At 40.3% G+C, this 27042-nt stretch overlaps 1 protein-coding gene across 1 annotated transcript in view; it reads left to right on the top strand.

Annotated features, from left to right (window-relative positions):
- Positions 1-2: 2 nt before the first annotated feature.
- Positions 3-27042, top strand: part of LOC100541182 (V-type proton ATPase subunit S1) — a gene marked incomplete at its 5' end in the record, with an annotated part of 55116 nt that continues 28076 nt past the window's right edge. Inside the window, 6 exons of the mRNA XM_031552124.1 lie at positions 3-97; positions 6189-6315; positions 6419-6487; positions 15476-15669; positions 16615-16658; positions 21920-22005. Coding sequence (XP_031407984.1) covers positions 3-97; positions 6189-6315; positions 6419-6487; positions 15476-15669; positions 16615-16658; positions 21920-22005 — 615 coding nt within the window. The remainder of the gene's footprint in view (positions 98-6188; positions 6316-6418; positions 6488-15475; positions 15670-16614; positions 16659-21919; positions 22006-27042) is intronic.

Raw genomic sequence — 27042 nt, forward strand, 5'->3', positions numbered from 1 at the left:
GCTGTGGTCCACGGGCAGGTAGGAGAGCGAGCGAGGGACCCTGCCGCTCTGCGTGCGTGCGGCCGTGGGGGAAGCGTTTCTGCGCGACCGCCTGCGGGTGAGAACCGCCGGCAGCGAACCGAGCCGAGGGAGCTGAGCCGAGGGAATCAGTTTGCCTCCGGACACGCTGCCTAACGGGACGGTTTGCCCGTTTTTGTTCGTGGTGTTGGTGTTCTGAACCAGGCGGTAGGACCCACGTTACTCAGCTCTGAAGTGGCTGGGCTCTGTTCACCCCGAGGCACCCCGAGCGCGCTGCTGCAGCTCTGCTGGCTTAAAGGCGTAGCGCGGGGCAGCCTCGCGGAGGAGCTGGCCAGGAGCTGCGGGCTGGGCTCACTCCTCCGGCTCCTCCACCATGGTTTTTCTATTCACTGTTGTTCTCCTTCTTTCTTTTCCTTCCTTTTCCTTCCTTCCTCTGTTTCTCTCTTTCTCTCTTTCTTCCTTTCTTTTTTAATTTTAAATGCAGTTCTTTCTTTTAATAGGAGGAACTTCTTTGTGCATAGGCTTCACTTATTAGGAATAAGTGAGCGTTATCTAATTTGCAAGCCCTCCAATGGAGAGCTCCTGTGCTTTGCACGATGTGTATTATACCCAGTTCAGCAGCAGGCCTTCTCACAGCTGGGTTCTTACTCATTTCTCTAATATGCACAGTCAGAATTTGGCACACTCCAGCCAGGGGTTCAACCCTATGTACACTTTGGATTTACCCTTCTGTAAAGCAAGAAGGGAATCCATCAATGGTTTATTGGTGATAAGCGCCCTTTCAGCTGCTGGGGCCGCACTCACTGCCTTTCAGGAGACTTTGAGCTGATGAAGATGTTTAAGCGCGGTGATCTATCTAAGTGCCACCAGGCAGATGGGCTGAATGCTGCCGTTATTCATCTCAGCGTACATCTCATGTCTTTGGGCAAGATTACTGAAATTAAGGTCTCAGAGCTAAATCCTGCTGTCTTGTGGTTTTGTTGCTGCCGTTGTTTTCTAGTTCTTAATGCCGTAGTTTTAAGACAGCAAAAAGAGAAATCTTATGACCATGAGCAGTTATGCTGTTTAAGTTCTTCAGGGGATTCTTCTCTACGTGCCATACAGTGCCATATAGACAAGCATGGTACCCTTGTTTTTTCATGCTGAGAGATGCTGATAAATTGCATTTGAAGACATAGGTAGAAGGTGCTTGTTGGGTTTCTTTTATATGTATCTGGGCATTGTATTCTTTCTCAGCGATAATGAATACCAACTTTGATATATGTCTGCCTGTCTCTTAAAAGTTTCCAGAGCACTTCCTCTGGCTCCAGACAGCCACAGCATACAAGAACCCAGAAACGTTATCTTTTCAATGAGTTTAATTAGGTAACTGACCCGTTCCATATCCCACACCCTCAAAAGAAATAAACAGATATTTCCACATTAAGGTCTTTTGTATTCAAAATACTTAATCTGTCCACCTGATATAACTGAGTAACGTGAGCTACCTCTATATTTAAAAACAAAGTAAGTGTTGGAGTTGTTCTTAGGATAAAAGTGATCTTGAGAGTCTGAGAAAAGACAAGTGCTGCCTTTGGCCTAGTTTGTATAAATAGTACACATGTTGTCAGTATAAGCAGTGTCCCAGGGAGGTCATAAAACAAACTTTCCACCAAGATGCAATTAACAACTTGCTCTACTGCGGATTGTTCAGGTATATACAAATATAGAGCAAGAAAATCAGGATGGTGGACTGTTTAAACCAGTTTTGTGTTTCCATCAAAATAGAAGAAGCGCTCCTTGTCCTATGACCTTTGTCATAAAAGGGGAAATTTTTGTGAGGGAAAAAATCGTTCTTGTGAAATCCTCTGAAACTACAGGAAAGGAGATTTATGCTACTTTATAAAATAAAGAGACAGCAACAGGAACTTCTGTTTGCATCTTGGTGTTTGTGGCAATGTTTTCAGTGGCTGTTCTGCAGTGTGGGAACTACTGTTGAGAGTTTCAGGAGGGGTGACTGTGTAGAAGTACAGTAATTATCAGTGGATTTCTTTTCACTTTGTGAAAAAATCCCTCCAATTTAAAACTTCAGTTTCATTCATTGCCAGACAGGAGTTGAGATGCACCCATCTGTTCCACCACCACCTCCTGGGTTAACTGTCTGGATACCATACTGAATCCTTGAGGGATAATACAGTGTTTGTAAAATGGTATCTTTGAAGAGCTCCATTAGGAGAATGTGACATTTTAAAATCTCTCATGTGTTATTGTACTCTGATCATGCTACTCAAGGTTAATATTAGATAACAGATGCAGAGGTTTTTTTGTTGTTTTTTTTTGTACCAAACAGCAATCTTTCCCCATTGCACCCAGGAAGATGAAGGGAATAAGACAGTAGGTCGCAGTGTCCTGCTTTTCACAAAGAGATACCAAATTATCAGTGGACATTTTCCAAAATAACTTTGCCCTGGGAAAATTAGCGTTATCTTAAATCAGACTTTAAGCTGAAGCCGTTAATGTTGCTGCTTACCAGAGCAGGAGGGATGGGGGGAGGTTCCTCTTACATGTGATTCAGAACGGAAACATGATTTAGCCGTTTTGAAACAATATTCAAACGAATTTCTTTCTCTCCACAGATTAGAGAGCCCGAGGAAACAAACTCATTAGAAGTAGCTTCTGTGATTGCCCTTCATGTGTCTCTTTTAGACCGTTTTTTGCTTGTAGTCACTGAGAATTTCTTACTACCTTCATTTATGCTGTGCTGTGAATCTTTTTCTGGTAAATCCAGATTACAAGTGATTTTGAGAAAGTGTTAGTGCCAAATGGGACATATGCCATGTTTCCTAAAGCTGCAAGGAATTTACTGAAAAATCTTGCTGGGAGGAGGTGTAGTTTAGAAAGGAGACGTGAAAACAGAAAATGATTTCAGCTGTAAGTTTTCCGGTCTTCTGTGCAGATGCTCTGAGCCTATTTGTTTGCTTGAGAAGTCCTTTGGATTATTTTTTTCCTGTAGTTACCAGTTGTCACTGTACTGGTGCTGCTAGGAATGGTGAGCTTTTTGTGTAGAAGATCATTTCCAGAATTTTATTAATGAGCTTACTGACTTCTTCCATGCAGGGGAAAATGTTATTTCTTATGTAGTAATCTGATGTGGTAATAGTGACTGAAAGAGACAACTGACAGGAGTAACTTGTAGGCGGGAGTTCAGAATGCAGGTGCTGAGTAAGTGCGTACCGGTGACAACAGGCCTGAGTGAGGAAGCCCTGCTTGTTTACCATCTGTCCTCTTAAAGATCCAGATAGAAGAATTCTTTAAATCTTTGCTCCCTCTTCTACCTAGGAGGAAGACAAATCTGAAAATGTATCCCAGCTTAGTAGTAGTCTTCTACTTCTAGTCTTTTGTAGACTTCTTTTCTGCCCAAGTAGTTAAGAGCAAGAAGGAAGCAAAAAACTCCAAAGCGAAACTACTTCCTTTCTTTGCCACATTGTCTGGCTACAGAATGCAACTGAGCGTTGAGCTTCTGCATTTCTAGCCCGAGGAGAGCGTGAGTGTTAGCAGAGGTCCCCGTGGCTGAGACATGACTGTACTGCAGGAGGCAGGGCCTGCTGGGGCTGCGGACAGCTGTGCTGCTTTTGGCATCACATTTTGTGTGAGCCATCAATAAATAGCAGCAATCGATACGTGTGTTGGCCTACTGCCTACCTCATCCTCTGCCATCCCACACTCAGATGCTGCTGGAGGTGAAGAGTTCAAAGGAATCGTTGGGTTCATTGCAGGCAGTAATGCACACCCTCGGCATATCCACCACGTGGGTACATATCTCTGTTTCATTCTGCACTTAACGGTAAGCAGCCAGCAGAACACATCTGACATTTCCCATCTTACCCATGGTGAGAGTTCTTTTGCACCACAATATGGGCTTGTTAGGTGAGGCACACTGTGCAGCACCTAGCAGGCTAGCAAAGGGAAACAAAATACGTGTATCTTATGGGGAATAGGAGGTTTAGGCAAACACTGTATTATAATAGAGTTATTAGCCAGCTGATGGAGATTTATTTTTCTAATGATGCCACCGGAGCTCTTAAAGTTGATGTCTGAAAGCTACAAGGTCTCACAAAAGGTGCTTTTCCAGGTTGTAAAGCTAGCAAGGGCTGCTCTAAGGAACAAGGAAGCCTTAGAAGCAAAGAATGTTTTAAAACAGGATCATTAAATTTCTGAGGGTTTTAAGACAAAAGCCTTTGCTGTTGTGCTGCTGCAAATGAATTAGTTTTGTTTCATGTTCTCTCTGTTACTTTTTTTACTTAATTGCAAATCCAGAGGGTTCTCAAAGTCTTTTCTATGCTAGGCATGTAAAAGATCAGTTACCTGATTTGCAAAAATAAGTATAACAAGGCATTCGCTATAATTTCCCTTCATACAAACCATTCTTTAACATTTCCCATTGAATCTATCTTTTTTTCCTTCAGTATTACTAGTATTTTGGTGTGGCCATGCACTCCTTTAATGTCTCTCTAAAGCGTCACTCAGTTACTGAATTCAGGATCTTCAAGAGTTTTTCTTTTTTCTTCAAATACTTTATTCTTAAAGTTTGTATTTAAATCTCTGACATCCTGAGGTCAGCTTTCTTGAGAAGTTAACACGTCTATTGCCATTCCTAAGCTCATGGTGTTCAGAAATACAAATTAATGTGTATTGCTGAGCACAAATGAACATAGAAATGAAGGAGCTGAGAAAAACTAAGAAAACGTTGAGAGACAATTTCTGTTGAATAAGAAGAAATTTCCTTCCTTTATAGCAAAGTTTACATCTAAAGCTGAAAAACAGGCAAGAGGCATTCTAGAATCCAGTTTGAACACCTGCAGTACCTTGTCTTGGAAAAGTCCCCCAGAAATAGCATGGGCTTTAGTACTTTCCCAAATCTGAAGAGAGTTAGATATCTTCTGCTGCACAATTACATCTTTTTTATCTCTGCTGTAGGTGCAGTGGAAGGCTTTTGATTCCCTCCCTGCAGTCTTCATTCGAACCATCAGCAAGCCTTGAAGTGCAATATGGGTTTTCCCTATCTGAGAAATGACACAGAACACCCCTCTATGTTCATTGTCCCTACTCTGCCTCCATCTCAAGATGAAAGCAGAAAACATGATGAAAACAAAGACTGTTTTATTCATAAGTGAACTGAAACATTTTGGAGTCGCTTTTGGGTTAGAAAATACCATCGGCATGTCAAGTTCACTAAGTTGTGACCATCGTAATAGCTGATGCTATATTCTGTTTGCAAATAGCTCCATCCAGAGGGACCGAAGTACCAGATTTTCAGGCCTTAGCAAATCATATGTGCTTGTGGAAGAGGGGAGCTGAAGCTTCTCGGTCTGAGTTTTCTGCAACACAACGATACTACCTTTTCAAGTCACCGGGACAAAATTTTTTGTACTAAATTTTATCCTAAAATCCCAGTCAGGTACTGAAAGAATAATGCCAGCTCTGGTTTTGCCCATAACTGCTCTTTTTTTGTAATAAAACTAAGTAGCCAGGTTATTTCTCTGTGCAGTCCTCCTAAAGATAGATTAGCAAAACTGCTGTAGGCTTTTCTCAGTATCATTTGCCATTCTGTTCAGAAGAGCTCCTGCTTCTGGGAGGGTGTTTTACTCTGAGCTGCCTCTGCAGAGATGGTTGTTTCACCATGAAAGCCTTACGAGAGAGGCATATTTTGAATGATAATCATTAACTTAATGGAAGATTTTTGAAAAAAATGTGATACCTTCTGGTCTGGCCTGACCTGTGTTGCTCCTTAGCAGTCGAGGTGACTGATAGCACTGGAAATAATACTGGGAGTTGAGATTCCCCTTGGGACCTCTCCCTGGAGATTTTCAACATATCCTTCATTCTATTTTATAGCTAATTTTTTGAAAGATGTAGGCGTGATGTTGTATGCTAACAAGAAAAGTTAGTAATTGTAGAGAATAATTGTATCTTTTCTGGACAAATTTTATTCCTGCTGTAATCCAGTTAATAGCATAGGGATGTAAATGAGCAAATTCTTTTCCTCTTAAGTGGAATAAAAGTAAACTGAACTGTAACCTTGATCTTAATCCAAAGGTGATGATATCATGAATCAGTTCTGGACGTTTGAAGAAAGAAGCTGTGTCATCACTGGCAGCAAATTTAATGTTTAAAAAATAATTTTTTTGCAGATCCCAGTGGAATCCAGACTCTGCTTTGCATGAAGGACACATTGTCTCAGCACAGGAGCTGGCTGTACTTCTGCAACCTGTTTTTACTCCAAATCCCAGCAACCTTGTTTTGTTCCTTCAAGAGAGGGTATGTAACATTAATTTCTTTTCCTTTAGCAGTGCCAAGTGTAAGTCTGTATCTGAATGAGATAATATGGCTCCTTCTCACCAATCTGCTCTCTGTTTTTCAGCTTAGCATAGACGATTTCACCTACTACAGTGAATCCTATGGTAACAAGAATCCATTTCAAAATGTTCAGGCAAGCATTTCTCTCTTTTACTTCCTTATATGCATGTTTTTTTAATTGAAAATTATGTAAGAAGAATGCAAACAGACAATATCTGGCAATATTAAACTGCACTGCAGCAGTTTGCCAATTTATTTATTGAGATTTATTGAGATTATTTCAGTTTCAGCATATGGGCTAAAGAAAAACAACCGAGTACGCAGAAATGTCTTTTGCGGCTATTTTATTTCAAAAAACAGGTTTTCAGAATTATCTTAACTGAAAAAAAATGTTTCTAAGCATGTTGCAATTTTGAATAATGAGAAACTGTGTCTAGACATAGACATAATTCCCAGACTGACACCCCAAAATAGTGTTTTGAAACCATACAAAGAAGTGAGGAGTCAAGTATGTACTCCAGATTTTCAAAACTGAATACTTATTTTATTTTCATGCGAAGTAAAGCTGACTTATCTCATCCAGACAGCTAATTTATTCCAAGAATCATAGAATATACTGAGCTGGAAGGAACCCATAAGAATTGTCAAGTCCAGCTCCTGGCTCCACACAGGATCAGAGAAAAAGATATGTGAAAGCATTGTCCAAATGCTTCTTGAACTCTGGAAAGCTCAGTGCCATGACCACTTCTCTGAGGAAAAGTTTCTGAGCACCCTCTTGGTGAAGAATTTTGTACTGATTGCTAGCTTGGATTTCCCCTGTCGCAGCTCCATGTCATTCCCTGTTTGAATAGTGTGAATATATACCTAGATACTGGATTGCTTTAATATTTGTGCTACTTCAGTAATCCAAAATAAACTCCAGGCACAGAATTTGAGCTGGTCATGAGTATAAACTTCTGTTCCCAGTGAAGAGGTTTACAGATTTTTTGCTCAGTATCTGGTTGTACTTGCTTGACAATTTATTGAATTGTAATTGGAAAAGGGAAGTGTTCACACCTGAAAATCATTAAGGCATTCCTGTGGGCAGTGCAAGAGGAACAGAGCTATTAGTAATATAACTTATATCGAAGCACACAAAGTGTTAATTCCTAGGCACCACACAGCAAGCTGTATGTACCATCAAATACACAAATATTCACATATTACCTGTCTCTTTATCTATACTGTGTAGGAACCTCACATCTTCATTGTATCCCTAATACTAACCTTCATCTCTTTGCCATATGACAGCATTTTAACAATGATGCTGGAACAAAAACAACTATTCAGTGTATGTACATGGCTTTTTTGAGGAATGAATGGGGGTAATATTTATATGTAGCATTAGGATTAGTGACTCCATCCTCAAGCAGATGTATTGGTACTTCTCTGGAATGCTGTACTTTCTCTGGGTTTCAAATCTATGCACAACGGTGTCTGAACTATTTTGTGTTTACATAGCTGTAAAGCTGGTTTGATTTTATAGTTAAGAAGCTGTGTGTATGTGACTGCTGCAAGTCCCTAATGATGTAATGGTCTACATCCAGTGATCACATTTAAGTAAGTCTTTGGTCTGTATCTGGCAGAAGAAAGTTTTGAATTCACATTCTCAGCAAGCTTAAAGATCATCTAATCACCCAGTTCCATCCTGAGTGCAACAAAGACTACAAAAATATCAGTAGCTATCACATTGGTTGTGCTCCAGTGGAGTTACTTTACTTTGGGAAAGAAATCCCTTCTTAATCATGCTATAGAAGACTATACGGTAATATTCACAGCACAGTGGACAAAGAAAAGGTCAGATCTGGATTTTCTCACTGGGGAAATTAGAATCTTTCATGTTGCATAATCTGAAAGTTTTATACCTTCACAATCTAAGCTACACAAGTGATTCATTGAACTGTTATAGATGTCCTGTACTACTCCAGCATCTTCCTTTTAAACTTCAGCAATTCAAATTTATTCACAAACTTAAACCAGAGATCTCATTTAGAGAGTGTATGTGCATGTAGCAGTACAGTGTACTACAAAAAGAGTATAATATTTGTAAGAGTTATAGACATGTAAACCACATTTGCAGATATTAGATTTGTTCAGCTACATTAACGCTGTTTTGAACTTTCGAAATCGGTGGTTTTGTATGCAATAAAATAATTCTATTTCCAGTTAATATAGAAAGGAATCTTGTAGATAGATCATTTATCTTAAACATCCAATAACTTCTTAATTAAATAATAAAGTACAAAGATTATCATTTGGGGATTTTTTTTGTGTGTTAAGTAGTCACCTATTCTATAAACTGTTTTTCTTTAATATTTGCATTGGTTTTCCCCAGGCAATAACTGAACTTCTTAGAACTGCAGTGTACAGTAGCAAACTACAATTAGTTGCCAGCTGGGTGGCTGCTTAATTATTATTGTAAGTCATTGCCTACTGTGGTTCTGAATCTCCATCATATCATCATTCAGTAGTTATTTTTCTAGACCGTGGAGTACTATTCAGTCACATTCAGCATAAAGGCCCTAACTGTAGTTTTGACTGTCTTTGTGCCATTCCATGTACCTCTTTTAGTTTTATGGTTTTGTTCATTTTCTGGGTTATTTCTGTTGACAAAGGAACATGCAGAAGTGCATATGCATCAAGATATAAGTGCGTCATAATTTATTCAGTCTCAAGATGATTTGTTCTGTTCAGTCCTTAGTGTTTTCCATAAAACCCCCTTGTATTTTATTTTGTTTTGATGACTGTCAGCCACTGATCTGACATTTAGTTTCCTGTGTGAAGAATGACACTCAGTTTTCAATTCTCACACCTACCTTCAAAAAAACCTGAACAGTGAGATCTGTAAACAAGTCGTGGTGCTTCTTGCAGTATTTCACTCACGAGAGGTCCTTCAAGGGACATTACAGAAGGCAAATTAATGAGCGATTTAGCCATAGGTACATTAAAAATTCTTTTGTCAGTGTTTAGGAATTTGTGCTATCAATCATCAGGTCAATCAGAGGATTTTTTTTCCCCTTTTCCCTTCCCAGCTCCTATGTGGTTACACCTTTTTGTTTAGACGTTTTGCAAAATGCAGTGCCAGGTGTTTCTCAGTAGTCCTCTTCATTCTCTGTTTTCTTCTGGAGGCTTGGTATTCTGAACGCTCGTGGTACTTGAAATGCCAGAATGCCTGAAGCAACGTACTGGTATTTTAAGAACAAGCGTGCAGTGGTCAAATGTCAAGATGCATGTGATCAAAATGTCTGTCTGATGCTAATGAGGAAATATCCAGCTGTGTGTGCTCTTTGAATGAAAAATGGTTGAATACAAGTGGCTGGAAGCTGAGACAGATGGCACTGCAGGATTGGTTAGGAGCAGAGGCACAGTTCAGACATTACTCAGTAATTATGCATTTTCTCTCTTATTCTATAATAAATGAGTTAACTGCTTAATATATCCTTGGTAGAACTGGCTGCTGCTAAGCAGTGGAGGATTAAAATATTTTAAATAATAAAAATAAAATAAATACATAATGGACAATTGGACTGTTGCTCAGGATTTTAGCTATGAATTCATATATGCAAAACAAACAAAAAGGGAATATATCATCCTTTCCTTCTAGGAGGTGCTAAGCACCCTGCTCAAAGATTTGTAAATGAGATCAGTGTTTTCTGGTCTATTTTAATTTCTGTACTTATTTTTCTATCAGTATGGCAAATCAGACAATACTACATAATCCTCCTGTATGAGCATCTATAGAAATGTGGAAATAACTAACCTTTACTTAGGAAGGAAAACGTGCGAGCATTTAGAAAGGAACTGAGGAGGCCAGAAAAGTGGTAGGCAGTCAGAGAACAGACAAAAGAAAAAGAGTAGGAGGAGAAAAGTGTTAGCAACACCACAACACTTCTATCACTAAGTGGGAGAAAAATAGTCTCAACTCAGATATTTGAATGTTGGATCAAGTGACAGACTTGATCTAGGAGTTAAATATAAAAAATGTGAAAGCAAAGTTAACAAGTTGTAAACTAGAACTCAGGAAAAAAATCTTCAAATCTTCATGTGAAATTTTGCATACATCAATTTTGTTCCTTTTCAAGTCTCTATCATTTATGTTCTTATCCAGAATTTTCCAAGTGTTTTTTACCATTCAGAAAAATCTTTGGGAAGGTGTTTTTCAGCTATGCAGGCCTGAAATTTATAGAACGAGAATGACTAAAATTCACAACAACTTACGTGTTTTCATCAGAAACTCAACTATGAGAATTATAAGTAATAGATATCCTGACGTTTCATTATCTGAGCCGGCTCGGCGTGAGCCTTATAATTTGTGTTTTGAATGAATAGACAGAAAGCACACAGTATGAAGTCTGTGTATGCCTCCATACCAAGAATAGTTCAGTTCAGCTGGGAGGGACTTTCAAAAGTCCAACTGCCTGACTTCTTCAGGGCCAGTGAGGATTTAAAGTGAGGTATTGTCCAGATATCCCTTTAACACTCACGGGCATCATCTGCCACTATAGGAAGTCTGTTCCAGTTTCTAATGTGAGGAAATTTTTCATACTGTCATCTCTGAATCTTCCCTGGTGCATCTTTGTTCTGTTCCCTATGCATCCTGTCATTGGATCCCAGAAGCAGAACTTGGCACCATCCTCTCCAGTTCCCTTCCTCAGGGAGCTGCAGAGAGCAATGAGGTCGCCTCTTGGCCTCCTCTTCTTCAGTCTAGACAGCCCAGGTGTCCTCAGCCTCTCTTCTCATTGGACATGCCTTCCAGCCCTGTCACCGGCTTTGTTGCACACCTCTAGATAATTTCAAGGACCTTAATATCTTTTCTAGATTGTGCAGCCCAGAACTGCACACAGTATTTGAGGTGAAGTAATGCCAACTCTAAATATAGTGGGAGAATAATCTCTTTGGACCAGCTGGATATGCTTGTTTAATGCTTCCCAAAATGTGTTTTGCCATCTTGGCTGTTGGGCACACTGCAGGCTCTTGCTGAATCTGCTGTTATCAGAATCCCTAGATCCCTTCCTGCTGAGTCCTGCTCTGTCCCACGTGCAGAATCTGACATTTTTCCTTTGATGAAATAACTTCATATCACTGCTGATCACTCAATGCTTCAATCTGTCAGATCCCTCTACAAGGCCTCTCGTCCCTCCAGGGAGCCAGCAGCATCTCCTAGTTCAGTGTCATCAGCAAACATACTGAGAATGCATTCTACTCCTGCGTCCACACCATTGATAAAAATATTGAACAGAACTGGCCCTGGAATTGAGACCTGGGGTATACCACTAGTGACCAACTGCCAGCCCATTCACTACAACACATTGAGCATTACTGTTGGAACAGTTCATCACCAGCATAGTGCAAATCTGCTTATCTCACAGTTGGATAATAGGCAGAAGAATGCCATGAAGGATAGTATTAAAGGTTTTCCTAAAATCTAGAAGTGTCCATGAACTTCCCTTCGTCACCAGACAGATAACCTTACCATAGAGGGCAGGACTTTTCTTTCCTGAACCATGCTGACTGTACCTGGTAGTAGCTTTGTTCTGTAGTTGCCTTTCTTTAACTCCCAGGTTAATTTTCCCCATAACTTTTCCAGGCATTGAGATAAGATTAACAGGTCTTTGCCTTCCTGGATCTTCTCTCATATTCCTTCTGTAGATGGGTATGGCACTGGTATTGACTAGCTTCCAGTCAGTGAGGACCTCACCAAATTCCTATGACCTTATATGATCTGCTAATTCCTTCATCACTCTAGGTGAATCCTGTCAGACCCCATGAACTTGTAAACACTGCACTGTGAGAGCCGATCCTTTACAAAGTCACTTCTCCCCAAGTCACAGTACTCCAACTCTGAGGTCTGGGCAGCCCAAGATTTGTTGTTACTGTTAAATACTGAAGCAAAAAAAGGCATTAAATGCCTCCTCATTTTCCTTCTCGTTCTTAGGTGACCATCAGATCCAAGAATCAGTCCAGTGTTTTCCTTTGACCTCCATTTTCTGTTGGGATACTTGAAAAAGCCTAATTTGTCTGCCTCCACAGTGGCAATGTCAACTGAAGCTGAGCTTTGGTTTTTCTTGTTTTTCCCCTGCAAATGCGAACCGTAGCTCTGTACTCTCTCTGTGAAGCTAGATCTTTCTTTCAGAGGTCATACATTTTCTTTTTCAGACCTAGTTCATAGAATCATAGAAATATAGAATGGCCTAGGTCGAAATGGACCTCAAAGATCATCTAGTTTCAGCCCCCTGGCTATGGGCAGGGTCGCCAACCACTAGACCAGGCTGCCCAGAGCCACATCCAGCCTTGAATGCCTCCAGGGATGGGGCAACCACAACCTCCTTGGGCAACCTGTTCTAGTGTGTCACCACCCTCTTTGTGAAAAACTTCCTCTTAATATCTAATTTAAACCTCCCCTTTCTCAGTTTTAAACCATTCCCCCTTGTCCTATTACTATCCATCCTTGTAAACAGCCATTCCCCCTCCTGTTTATATGCTGCCTTCAAGTACTGGAAGGCCACAATGAGGAATCCCTGTAGCCTTCTCTTCTCCAAGCTAAATAAACCCAGTTCCCTCAACCTTTCTTCATAGGAGAGGTGCTCCAGCCCTCTGATCATCTTAGTGGCCCTCCTCTGGGACTTTTCCAAGAGCTCTGCATCTTTCTTGTGCTGGGGGCCCCAGGCCTGGACACAGTACTCAAAGTAGTTTCAGGCAGAGTTCCTTGTTTAGCTAAGCCAGTCTTCTGCTCCACTTTCTTGACTTGTGATACAATGAGATTACATGCTTGTGGACTTTTAAGAAGTGGTTGAAATCTTAAAGGCACAAGAACAGGCTGTCTCTGAGTACCGTAAGACAAGCCGTAGGGGAAGATGACCGGCGTGGATGAGCCGGGAACTACTGTTGAGACTCAGGGAGAAAAAGAGAGTCTATGTCCTCTGGAAGAAGGGGCAGGCTACTTGGGGGGGATTACAAGGGAGTAGCTAAGGTATGCAGAGAGGAAGTTAGGAAGGCAAAAGCCCAACTTGAACTCAGATTGGCCACTGCAGTAAAAGACAATAAAAAAATCCTTTTATAAATATATCAGCGTCAAAAGAAGAACCAAGAATATTTCTCATCCTATACTTGATGCAGCAGGGAATGTGTCCACTGAGGACAAGGAGAAGGCTGAGGTCCTCAATGCCTTCTTTATGACTGCCTTTAATAGCCAGACCAGTTAATCGCTGAGCATTTTATGCCCTGATCTGGAAGTGTGGGACCCTACTCAGAATATACCCCCGTCGATTCAGGTGGATACAATCAGAGAGCTTCTCCTCCATCTGGACTGTCACAAGTCCATGGGACCGGATGGGCTACACCCTTGGGTGCTGAGGGAGCTGGCGGGGGTGATTGCCAAGCCCCTCTCAGCCATCTATCAGCGCTCCTGGTTAACTGGAGAGGTCCCGGGGGATTGGAGGCTTGCTGATGTGATTCCCATCTTCAAGAAAGGCCATAAGGAGGATCCGGAGAACTATAGGCCTGTTAGCCTGACCTCGATACCGGGGAAAGTAATGGAGCAAATCATCTCGGGTGAGATCGCATGGCACGTGAGTGGTGTCCAGGGGATCAGGCCCAGCCAGCATGGGTTCATGAAGGGCAGGTCATGCTTGACCAACCTCATCTCCTTCTATGACTGGGTGACAAGTCTTGTGGATGAGGGACAGGCTATTGATGTAGTCTACCTAGACTTCAGCAAAGCCTTTGACACGGTCTCTCACAGGCCTCTTCTGGGAAAACTGGCTGCCCATGGTCTGTACAGGTATACACTTCTTTGGATAAGGAACTGGCTAGAGGGCCATGCCCAACGGGTAATGATTAATGGAGTTCAGTCCAGCTGGCGACCCGTTACAAGTGGTGTCCCCCAGGGGTCGGTACTGGGGCCCATCTTGTTTAATATATTTATTGATGACTTGGATGAGGGGGTTGAGTGCACCCTCAGTAAGTTTGCAGATGACACCAAGTTGGGAGGTGGTGTGGATCTGCCTGAGGGTAGGGAGGCCCTACAGAGGGATCTAGATAAGCTGAATAGCTGGGCTGAGATGAATGGGATGAGGTTCAACAAAGCCAAGTGTCGAGTCCTGCACTTTGGCCACAATAACCCCAAACAGCGTTATAGGCTTGGGGATGAGCGGCTGGATGATTGTGAAGAAGAAAAGGACCTACGGGTGTTGGTTGATGCTCGGCTGAACATGAGCCAACAGTGTGCCCGGGTGGCCAAGAGGGACAATGGCATCCTGGCCTGCATTAGAAATAGCATGGCCAGCAGGAGCAGGGAGGTGATCATCCCCCTCTACTCAGCACAGGTGAGGCTGCACCTCAAGTATTGTATTCAGTTTTGGGCCCCTCATTACAGGAAAGATGTTGAGGCCCTGGAACGTGTCCAGAGAAGGGCAGTGAAAGTGGTGAGGGGTCTGGAGCATAAGTCTTATGAGGAGCAGCTGAGGGAGCTGGGATTGGTCTGTCTGGAGAAGAGGAAGCTCAAGGGAGACCTAATTGCACTCTACAACTTCCTGAAGGGAGGTTGGGGTGAAGAGGGGTTTGGCCTCTATCTGTAATGTGTGCTATACCACTAGCACGTACACAAAGGAAGGTAATTTGTTAAGTGAAGTATGACTCCCTACTAACTAGAGCTGATGGAATGTGAAGTTTCCAACATTGATGTTTTTCACCTAAGTGGCCATTTAGTTCCTGTGTGATGGTCCTCTGATGCCTCATCTTTTTGCCTCGTATTCTCCAGTACACTCTCCACCTTCTTCAGCTTGAGAACTTCTACACCAGCTGCCTCTCCTATTCCATTACACTCACGGAAAAGACAGTAAGATTTTGAGGTCACAGTGTGTCTTAAGCTTGCTCCAAAACAGTGCAGGAATAAGAGTGATAGAGATGTCTGTTCATTGCACCTTTCCAGGAGCAGCCTGCAGCCAGCATCAAGCTGGTGAGAGCTCACTTAGTGTTTACCACACTGTTTTCTCACCTTGAGTATTAAATGAATGATAGAGAAAAGAAGTAGTTTGTGTTTAGTATTAACTTATGAAATAAACTGTCCATAAATTTGTTACAGGAAATTCTTCAGTCTTCTCCTTCATCTTTAGTTTTGCCTGCTGTTGATTGCAAGGCTACCAGGGATCTTTTGAGCTTTCTTCAGGCATCAGGAGATTGGAATTTGAAAAACTTGACAAATCTTGATATCTCTCATCTGGAAGTGAATACATCTAAACCAAACTTACTTGTAATTCAGCTACAACCACTTACCAGGTAGGACCTTGTCACAAACACATTGACCCAAATGTATGCAAGATTTTTATTGCTTTTTGAAAATATCTGTTGTGTTCAGGAAATTAAAAAATTCAAAGAGTAGTTTACAGAGTTAACAAAGTTATTTTCCAGCAAATGTGAATTCAGTGTTTTTTAATGTCCTCTGATGAGGTATAATAACTGAATTACATTGAGAAAGTCAGTCAGGCGTTACTGTTTTGTCTGCTTCATTATATGAGAACAAAGGGACAACTAATAAACTAAGGGACAACTAATAAACTAAATGGCAGCACTCTTTAAGCAGAAAAGCTGAATTATTTTATGCAACATGTGATTAACCTGCTGAATTAATTGCTAGAAGACATTCCAGAGGTCAAAGAACTGGCAGGAAAGATAAACAAATAAACATCCAAGCATCCTAGAATTTAATATGAATAATGAAACTAGTTTTCATCAATCTTAAAGGAATAGGAAGGCTATAAAGCTTCCTGTTTCCTGACCTGTAACAACTGCTGCCTAATGGAGGTAGAGTCTGTCCCTTCAGGTGAGTGCTAGTGCCTGGCTGTTACCTGCGGGGCTTTTACACCGCTGGGGCTGTTTGGTATAGAGCACTCCTGGTCACTGGGTGTGGGTCATGGAGCTGATCTAGATTAACACCATCAAATATAAGGAAATCTGGGGAGAGAATGGTCAAAGGAAGATCAGTAATCTGTCTTCTCTGCAGCTAAAGAAGTCTGAGGTTTTGGAGGAATCAGCTAAAGATGTGGTCCTCGTATGAACTGCTTTGCAGAAGGAGAAGTTCATAAGGAGGATATGAGAAAAAGATGAAAAAACATTGTAGTCTGCCGAAAGTGACATGCTGATTAGTATGTACCTGTATACATTTCTGATTCACACTGTTGTATAGCAAAAAAATTTAATTATCTTTCTCCCACTTCTTTGTAGTGATTTAAATGAGATTTCCACCCTGGAAGCAATTGCTGAAAATGGTAAGCAATATAGCCAGGACATAGCAAACATTTCACCACTTAAGCCTGTTTTTGCTTGAACAGATTGTATTTCCTGGTTTTTCCAGATTTTGTTGTAATACTGCTTAAAGCTTTTTCTGCCATCTACGTACCTATAAGCAGCCAATTATCATCCTGTTGAAGTACTGAGTAATTCAAAATCCACTGAAATGGATACATCTCTGTGCCCTGAAATGTGGTGATGATTCACCTCTGCCATAGGCATCCCAAATCCCTGCAATGGGCATGGCACCTCCCACCAGATCAGCCTGCTCAGGGCCCCATTCAACCCAGCACTGAACACCTCCAGGGATGAGGCATGCACAGCTTCTCTGGACAACGTATTTCTGTGCATCACCAGCCTCTAAGTAAGGAATGTCTTCAGAATATTTTAAATCTACCCACTTTCAGTTTAAAACCATTACTGTTCAATTCTTCCTTCTTGTCTCCAAAAGTTTTGGCTTAATGTTGGCCTTGGCTAAACATTACCTTCTTTTTTATGGGACATTTTCTTCATCAGCTGTAAAAGCACAAGAACAGGCCTCCCAGCCCCGGCTTCAGGCTGCTTTTGTTTCGGAACAGTAAAGTTAATGGGAGACCTTTGGAATGATGCAGGACAGGCTGTACCAGCTTTGTGGTTAGTGTCAACTACCTGCTGTCAGGAAAAAGGTGTGTGGATTGTGGAAGATGTGCTGCTTCATATGGCCAAGTGCAAAATCTTCACACTGTGTTCAGAGTTGCAGTTATGCTCTAGAAAAGTGATAGTGTTGGCTAAATACTCACGTTCTGTCACATCTGCCAAATCGGCCATTGAACATTGCTGAGTAGAACCTGCAGATATCATCAGCAGTAAGTTTTAATTGACGTGCAAGTTGCTGACCTGTAGTTCCTTTAAGTTATCCTACTTGAAGTCTATGCAGTGGAAAGGACAGACTCGGGTGGGTCATTGCAAAACTGCCAGAGAAGGGTCCCAAATCGTGTGGTCAGGCAGGTGTGGGTGTCCAAGCACTTGCTGCAGCTTGAGCATAGCCATTTGCAGAATACTGTTGCCAGGACATGTGTCAAGGTCATAAGGGCTTGCAAGGCCGTGAGTTATTGGTGTTTGTTATGGAGTGAGTGCTGCTAACACTATCTGGATAAGCAACCAAAAATACTGTGTGTCACATGCCTGTAATATGACAAGAGAATTGTTAACTGGTACAATGCTGCTTGTAATTTTTGAACAGTGTTAACTGTAAACCCATAGTAAATGAGGGCAGATCTCTATTATGCTGCCTGGAAGTTCACAAAGACTCTTGTGTTTGTCACATCAACTTAATTCCTTTCTGCTATAGAGGGTTTTAAAATCTGCTGTAATAAGACGTCAGAGAAATCTCTCCTGCTGTTTTACTCACTGCAGACAGCAATCTCTGTCAGACAGAGCAAATGGGCTCAGATTCTGCCCAAAGGAAATGTGCGGTTCTGAGCACTCTAGAAGCTAGAATAAGCAGGAGTTTTAACACATCATTAAAATGAGACTCATTACAAAATCCAAACTGGAATTCAGAATTCAAACCTGCTTAAAGTACTGCAGATTCAGAATTATTTCCAGTCTGTCCCTTCATACATGCACAGATAGAGAGATATTGGGTAATTTCTATAAAACAGTTGCTAGAAATACTATTTCTTTCTGCCTTTTTTCTTTTTTTATTGTAACAAGGTTTTTAGAGAATGAATCCTTTCTCAGCCAGACTGTACATTTCTTCTCGCTTTTGGCTCTGTTTTTTTTTTTGTGTGTGTGTGTGCATGTGTGTGCTGCTTTTCAGTATTTCTTTCTTTCATTTGCACGAAATAGTTTGAGATTGTTACTCAGGTTTTGCCAGTTCTCCTAAATGTTTCTCTGCTCAGGAGAAGGTTGAACTAAGCCTTATCAGTCTTACCTGTTGTGTGCAGCGTACCTCAGAATTAATGTCAAAGCTGCTTGTGACTCTGTGTGTAAGATGTGGCTCTTTAATTCTTTTGTGTGTATTCTTCTTTCTGCTCTGATTCTTAGTTTATCCCTTTTTCCACTCTCTCCTCTCCCGTTCTCCCTCCATCTTGCTCTATTCTTTTCTTTCCCTCTTATCCACAGTGTATATTCTTTATTTCTTTTTCCTTTTCTCCTTCCAGAACATTGCTTCTCAGTTCCTCTATCCTTTCCATCCATGTATAAAAGCATGCAACGAAAGTAAAGTAGATTAGAAATTAATAACAGCATTAATCCTGTCCCTGGTGAAATTCAGGGGACATGTCTTCAATAAGATGGAAAGGTTTAATCCTTCCACCAGAGCATAGCATGCAATTAAGCTAACTGCAGAGAGTTATCCTGGACAAACTGTTTCACATTCATAGACCTACATAGTGTTTATTTGATTCATACTGGCATACCTGCAATAATATCACTCTAAAATGCCTCTAACATTAATATCATCATCTGGAGATGCCTCTTTTTCCACTACAGAAGGAGGCTGGATTAACCAATGTTCCCATGTAGGCAAGCAGTTTCAGTACTTCAAGATAGGATGGACAAATCTTGACCATTTTCTTGGGAGATCTGCAAATACTTCATTAGCAAGGTATCTGGCTTGGAAAAATCTTGATCACATAAAACCAAAGATCTATTTCAATTTTCCTGTGAATGAATGAAGAAATTTCATCTAGAATCTTCCCAAAGGCCAAAGTTGTAGATTTTAGCAGTAACTATAGTTACATGTAGCTCCTTAGTGAAGCAAAATGTAAATAGTGTGTTATTTCATAAGGCAATCAGTTGTTTTAATGGAAGAAAAAGCCCCACAATCTGTGCATTTCTCAATGCAGTATTTTTCTTCCTGTAAGTTCTGGCTGAGGCTGCTGAGAATTTCTGATGAACTACCCTCAGTGCATGTAGATTTGCATACTGATCTACATTATGTAATTCCTTGGACAACTACACCCAGTATAATTTCACTATTAGTGTATAGGCATTTGATTTTCTGACCAAGTCTGCTTCTTATTTAATAGTAGATGTTTTTAATGATAATTTTTTAGATAGGAAACTTTACACAGGTATGATTCTTGACTGACATGAGGAAATCAGCGTGCAACCAAGCTGTTATGCAACCTTACATAAAAAGTAATACTTACATTTTCACAAAAGCTAGGCATTTTACTCAGCCAGGAAGCCATATTCACAACTCAGATGGTTGTGATCAGTGGCATGATTTCCAGTTAGAGGCTGGTAGCTGGAGGTGTTCCCCAGGGGTCAGTACTGGGTCCCATCTTGTTCAGTTTCTTCTTTGTTGGCTGAATGAAGGGATAGAATGCACCCTTAGAAGATTTACTGATGAGACAAATCCAAGATGAGTGGTTAACACACAAGAAGGCCACAAGAGGAGCCTGATGAGGTTCAACATGGGCAAGTGTAGAGCCTCACACCTGTGTAGGAATAACCGCCATGCGTCAGTACATTTTGGGGGCTGACCTACTGGAAAGTAGCTCAGCAGAGTATGGCCTGAGTTTGCTGGGGGACAACAGGTTTTCCGTGAGCCAGCAGCGTGCCCTTATGGCCAAGAAGGCCAGTGGTATCCTGGAATGCATTAAAAAAGCGTGGCCAGCAGGTCAGCAGAGGTGATTCTCCCCTCTTCTCTGTCTTGATGAGGCCTCATCTGGAGTACTGTGTCCAGTTCTGGGCTCCTTGGGTCAAGAAAGAAGGGGAACTACTAGAGTGAGTCCATGGAAGGCTACAAAGATGATGTTGGGCCTGGAGCATCTCCCGTATGAGAAAAAGCTGAGTGACTTGTGATGTGAGGCTGTTCAGCTTAAAAAAGAGAAGGCTGAGAGAGGACCTTGTCAACACTTACAAATATCTGAAGAGCAGAATTCAAGTGCATGGGGCCAGCAGTGGTGCTCAGCGACAGGACAAGACACAAAGGGCACATCTGAGCATGAGAAAAACTTCTTCACTTTGAGGCTGATAGAGCACTGGAACAAGCTGTCCATGGAGATTGTGGAATCTGTTTCTCTGGAGATACTCAAAACCTACCTGGACGCTTTTCTGTGTGACTTACTCTAGAGAACCTCCTTTAGTAGCTTGTTAGACTAGATGATCTCCAGAAAGCTCTTCCAAACCCTGCAATTATGGAGTCTATGTGATTCTGTAAGTTAAAGAGGTTTAAAAGGCTAATAATATAAGCTTCACTTCCAATATGTGAAAATAAAATATAATTTCTGTAAAGTGTAATGTTGTAATCTGAGAAACCTGCTTGTAGAGGCTGTGTAATAGCCATTCACTAGAATATTACGTGGATGAGTAGTGGAATGGCACAGAAACAGTCTGTGTCAGTCTGTTGGCTTATTTCTTTCTGAGTTCTAATGGCAATTGTAATATCAGTTCTTGAATCACAATTGTTATGTTCCTCATGATAAGTAGATGTTAATATTTCTGCATGCAAGTTGAAAACATTTACTAATTCTAAGTATTTGTCACAGCTACTTGTCATTTCAGAGCTAAAAGTGAATTTTCTGCGCAGTTTCTTGGACCACACTGAAAGGTCCTCTCTTCCTTATTTGATTTTCCTTCCTTTTTCAGAAATATGTCAGTGCATTTCTATCTTGCTATCCACTGTAGTCAACAGCAAAATTTTCCATTCTGTTGAGAATGTTTTCTCTCTGTTGAGAGTACAGAATCAGGCTTTAAATCCATTGAAGAAAAAAGAATGTCACTGCCAATATTATACATATCATGTCCCAGACTAAGTACTGCTGCTATTTTGAGTATTGCTTCTCAGTGATCTGTTGTTCTGTGTGCTTTGTAATTCACAGCCTGGTACTAGTTCAGCTTTATTAATTATTTATTTATTAACTGGCCATTTGACTGACAGGATATGCATTGTGCTCTCATCTTTTGATGGATTTATTCTTCTCTTGCATTGAATTTCTCAAACTTCTATGTTTCAGGTATTATTTTCCTTGTATTTACTTGTCAGCTTCAAAGCTACATATCTTTTTTTCTGAACAGCTTTAACGTATTTGTTTTTGTATTGTCTCACTGAGTTGTTCATTTTTCAGGACACTGAATACGCCTTATCCCATTTGTACCTATTGACACATGAATGGTACTAGAAACTAAATTACATAAATAAACTAAATAAGCTTAAACATCTAGCTCATTATTTTGCTGACTAATGTAGGATTATATCTTCCTCAGCATACAGCGTTTGTTAAATTATACATGTTTCTATTTATAGACAAAATAATTGGAAGACTGACCAGGGATCTGCAGGAACGAGGGATTCATTTTTCAGTAATTTATACTGCATTGAGACCTTCAAGGGTGAGTAATCTTCAGAGCCTAGAACTGTCAAGTGGTTGTCATCTAACAACTTAATGTTTACAGAAGAATGATGTAGCTGATTTTCAAGATTACACATGCAAGCAATCTGTATTATATGAGGTTTTGACCAGAAATGACTCTATGAGTTTTCATATGCAATAGCTGTATCACAAAACTACTAAAATCATAGAATTATAGAATCATAGAATCACTCAGGTTGGAAAAGACCTTAAAGATCATTAAGTCCAATCAAGATCTAACCATACTACCCTAACTCTAGCAACCCTATACTAAATCATGTCTCTGAGCAAAAAAAAAGATCTAGGAGACTATATGTTTGCATTGTCTTTAGTAGTCCTTACAACTTACTTTTAGTGACTGTAATGTTTAACAGTTTTTTAGTAGTTCTATAGTAAGTTTTATGTGGAGCTTTATTAGGCTTTTTCAGGTCAGCAAAGATAGAACGTATTTAATTAACTGAAGGCTGCTAATTTAGTCATTTTTAAAGTAACTGGTTTAATTCCCTTTAGTCAATATTTATAGTTACAACTGGAACACAAAGTTTCCACCACCATTGTTGATAGTCAGTACATCGTGTACAGATTGTTCTATCATGTTAACAGTAAGTAGCAGTGCAGAGTAGTTACTTACATTATCTTTTTTGTATGACATACAGGTTGTCTTGAAGCAATATTTACATTTTAATGTAATTAAATGACTTGAGGAAAACAGAATGCAGTTCCCTCTCAAGAGAGGCATAGGAGGGATGTGCTGTATCCCATAATGTAGCCACTGTGAATGAAAATTATCTGATCCAGTGGATAATACAACTGAGCTGCTAATATAATGCTGAGTTTAGTTTTTTAATTCAAGCTCAAGATAGTGCCAGTTGGAAATACAGAAGTTATAATTTTCTTGGGTTTGGGAACAGGAAACTAATTACTGAGATTGTCTAGATCTAAAGTGAGCCCTGCAGGCAGGATCTTGAGAAGATGGAGGGTTTTCAGAAGGGAATGCTACAAACACTATGAATTGTTTGCAGCTCAAGAATACCTAGAAAACCTGCTTTAAATAGGTCTGAAGTCTATTCAACTCACCCAAAAGAGGAGTAAGTGGGAACTTGACTGTACTTCATAAATACTCTTTTTTTAAAGCCAAAATTGGAAGGATTTCTCAAAGGCATCCTGGATTTGATCAGAAATAACCTGTGTTTTTGCAAGGAAGTAGCATATTAAACCTCTAGCTAGGTAGTCAGAATAGTCCCTTCAGACTACAAGCAAAAAGCTAATGCTATTGAAGAAAAACAGAACTTTCCTCAATCATCCATCCTGTAAACTTCACTTCCAGAGGCTTAGTTTTCAAGAACAGGGTTAGAATGCATAAACATCAGACAGAGCAGCATGGGGAAGCTCACGCTGATACTCTCGTGATGTGCATTTCTTGTGGATAGGAGAGGGTAGGAGTTCTGGACTTCCAAACTCCTTTTTTTCTTCTTTTTTTTTTTTCCAAATACTGCATTTTTTCTTTTAATGAAGTTATAACAAAAATTATTCAGTTATTATGTCTTTTTACTCTTGAAATCAAAAGGGGCATGGGCAACAGGCATTCTTAGCTGAAAACTGCATTTAGAACAATTAGAATGAAATATACTTTTAATTAATGAAAGAATTGGTATCTAGAGAAGGAATTTTTAGAGTAATTTTAAAAGTTCGTTGAATTTTAAAACTATGCAGATTTCAAAAGACTTTCTAAATTAAAGTGACTTAGTTTGAGCAACTGAAGGACTTTTAAATAATTAAAGCAATGTATTTTAGATGTTCTGCATTTTAAAAAGTAAGCAATTCAAACTTTTCTTAATCCTGTGAATTTAATACCATGTAAAACCATTGGAAGCATTCTTTATACAATTACTTTAAGTTATTGCAGTGCATTCACAGTCATCAACTTCTGTTCAGGGCTAGGACAGTCAAAATGGAAAGTGCCTTTCAGGGTTCATCTGTCTGCATTTGCATGTAACCTCTTCTTAGTATGTATTATGTATCTTTGGTGTGTTTGAACTGTGGAAGATGTGAACTGTTTTGCAGCCATATGTTAGAGGACTGATTCCGTCCGCTTAAACTGTAGGCACCATATTCAGTGATCTAGCAATTACAGGGTCACTCCCGAGTGATAACTGAAAACTCAATATGAGAAGTAAAAGGCTTTTATTGTGTGGGAAAAGATTTGACATTACTCAGTACATTTGAAAATCAATACCAATCATTTCCTATAAAAGATTTGCGTTTGCCAAGTGGGCTTTTCTTTTTCCTGTGGATGAGGAAAATGAGCTTTACGCATGACATTCTCAAGAATGAAGGAAAAAAAAAGAGATCTCATTCTGATGGATTAAATTAATTTTATGCAATGAAGCTTCCAAACTCTGAGGTTGTGAGATAGTTCTGTCTTGACAGCTATACCGCTGCTGCTGGACGGTTACTGGCTTCATGGCATCTTTTTGTTTCATTCATTCCTTCTTCCATTGCCTAAAGCAAAGAAAAATAAATGTGAAAAATGCATATATTGGAAAAGATTCCAGACTGGTATTGGCTTTGCAGAAAGTGAATTAGTGAGAAAGGAAGCAAAACTCTCTGATGACTAATCCCTATTCTAATTTGATGAGGAAGAGCTGTTCAGTTCAGTCAGTAGCCACAGATCCCTTTGGGCTATCTTAGCTATCAGTTAATAACCCCAGTGCATGAAGGAGATTTATTCCACCTGGTTCCTGTTCTCTTCCAGTTTCAGAACTTGAAGCTGGGAGACAGAATTAAGACCTTGAAACAGTCTGTTTGAAACATGGAATGGTTCCACCATTCAGAAGCAGTGGTATAACTGAGCTGCCTTCCTCCAACAATGCAAGTGCCACATCTTGAGGCCCTTGAGATCTGGCTGAGTTGGGCTGGCACTGAGAGACGGGTTTGTGTCATCTAATTCTGGGCAAGTGAAATGTAAATGTCATCAACCAAGGCTCTTTTTACAGTCAAAGGACTGACTGAAATGTCTTCTTAGGGTGTGTTTCTTTGCCTCTTATAGATGATTGTTATAGGATGAGAGGAGATGCACACTTTGTCTCTGACAAGCATAATGACAATCAACATGCTTAGGTCAAGTTTCAACGTAGGTGTTTAGTTAGGCAGCATTTGTTGAGCAATAGCTTTAGTATTGTTTTCCATTAAAAAAGAGAAGCTTGTTTCAAGACTTGAGGGGTCTCTTCCCGAGATCTTTCTTGTCCTTAAAACTCATTTGGTAGCTTAGTTTCTTTGGGAGAATCATCAGAATCCCCCTCCACAGTCCCAGTTCCACTCTTGCGTCAGGAAGTCATCTTCCCTCCAGAGGGAGCATTTCCTTTCTTCCTCAGTTCCTGCGAAGACTGAGATTCTGGGAATGGTGGAGTGCTCTTGTCTGGAGAATCAGGAGAAGGAGATGTGCTGGCATAAACTGCCATGCACTGGTGTCTCCTGTTGGAGCAGGAAGTTCTTTCTTGTTTCTCAACTCCCTTAGAATTGTAGCGGAGAAGGACAGGAAGAGCTGGGATTCACTCTATCTGTTGATAGACTGTGCCGCATATTTCTGCTGGTTTGTCACCACCAAATCTTGTTCACCAAGGAAATGACTTCCATGTTCTCTCGTGAAAGCTTACAGAATCCTCATGCCAGTATCATAAAGGGGCTATGATCAGATTTAGCTCATTTTGAATCTTGAATGTATGAATTTTAGTGGTTGTGGGAGCTGTGGTCAAAGTCACCCCTCCTCCTTGTGCTGACTTCTAGCAAGTTTTTTCAGCTTGTGTAAACATGACATTGCTTGTTCTGTTGTAACTGGAATGGTTAGAAGACTGTGGTGACTGAAAGATAGGTATGCCTCAAATTGTGAATCTCGTGATGTCTCCCATCCTTCAGGTCTTTGTGCTGTCCATGTCAGGTTTTTACAAGTTTGCTCCTAAAACTTCTGCAAGACAGTTTTATAGTTTCCTAGTTGGATTGGATTCTGAAGAGATGAATATTGCCAAAAGGAGGTTTATGGCTACTTCCCAGCTGATGCTCATTTTGTTGACACCACTTTTTAAAGATGCATTGTGAAGTGCTGTTCAAACCTCCTCTACTGCCTCCACATTTTCAGAGAGTTGCATCTACCGTGGGCTTTTGACTGCTTCACTGTATGAGCTGTCAGCTGTAGATAGCATCCAAGCTTCTTGCGTCTTTGGTCCCAGGAAGAGATAAGCAGTCTGAACAACAAGATCAACCATAAGTAACATGGGCAGCACAAATGGTTGACTTTTCAGAAAGTCTCTTGAAGGTGTAGATCTTCAGGTGATACAGAAATGAACCTTGGTTTAAAAAGAGTTGGAAAAGGTTTTATCTTTTTTTGGCAAGTATCTGTGGTTGTATTTTCTTTGTTTCTGCTTTTTACCTACTGCATTTTTTTTTCAAGTGCATTTTGCAGTGCTGCATCTTCTACTGGCATGCAGCTCTTCTCTTTCATTCACCATGCTGAGGAGACTAAGCACTGCAACCCCACTGACTTCACAGCTTCTGATTAATGAAATGCTTTAAATTGTTAAATATAATGAAACATTTTAATGGGAGCTTTTCTGTGAACCAAATGTTGGAAAAGTGCTTATAATACCACTTACTGAAGTTGGGGTTGTAGGGTAGATGCCCTCATGCATCATTAAATAGGGAAAGAATCTTAATCATTTACTTTTGTATTTTTCACATTTGAAAGAGCAATTATAGATTGACACAGTATAATAAAGCATCAAGGCTTCCAACATAAAAGAAGAAACACATTAATTCTTCATCCTTAAGCCTTCTCCCTCTCTTTATAATTCCATTATAATAAAAAATAAACTTTAACTTATAGATGAAGAATATGCACTTAATTATTTCCCAGCTAACTCAGTTTTTTCAACTTAGATGAGGTAGAGTCTTTTTAAATAATTACAAAAGAACTGCTTAAGGCTGGTTGAAGCCAATTATGTGTTGCTTTAGACCAAAAAAA

Source organism: Meleagris gallopavo, chromosome 1 (genome assembly GCF_000146605.3).
Source record: "Meleagris gallopavo isolate NT-WF06-2002-E0010 breed Aviagen turkey brand Nicholas breeding stock chromosome 1, Turkey_5.1, whole genome shotgun sequence".
NCBI lineage: Eukaryota > Metazoa > Chordata > Aves > Galliformes > Phasianidae > Meleagris > Meleagris gallopavo.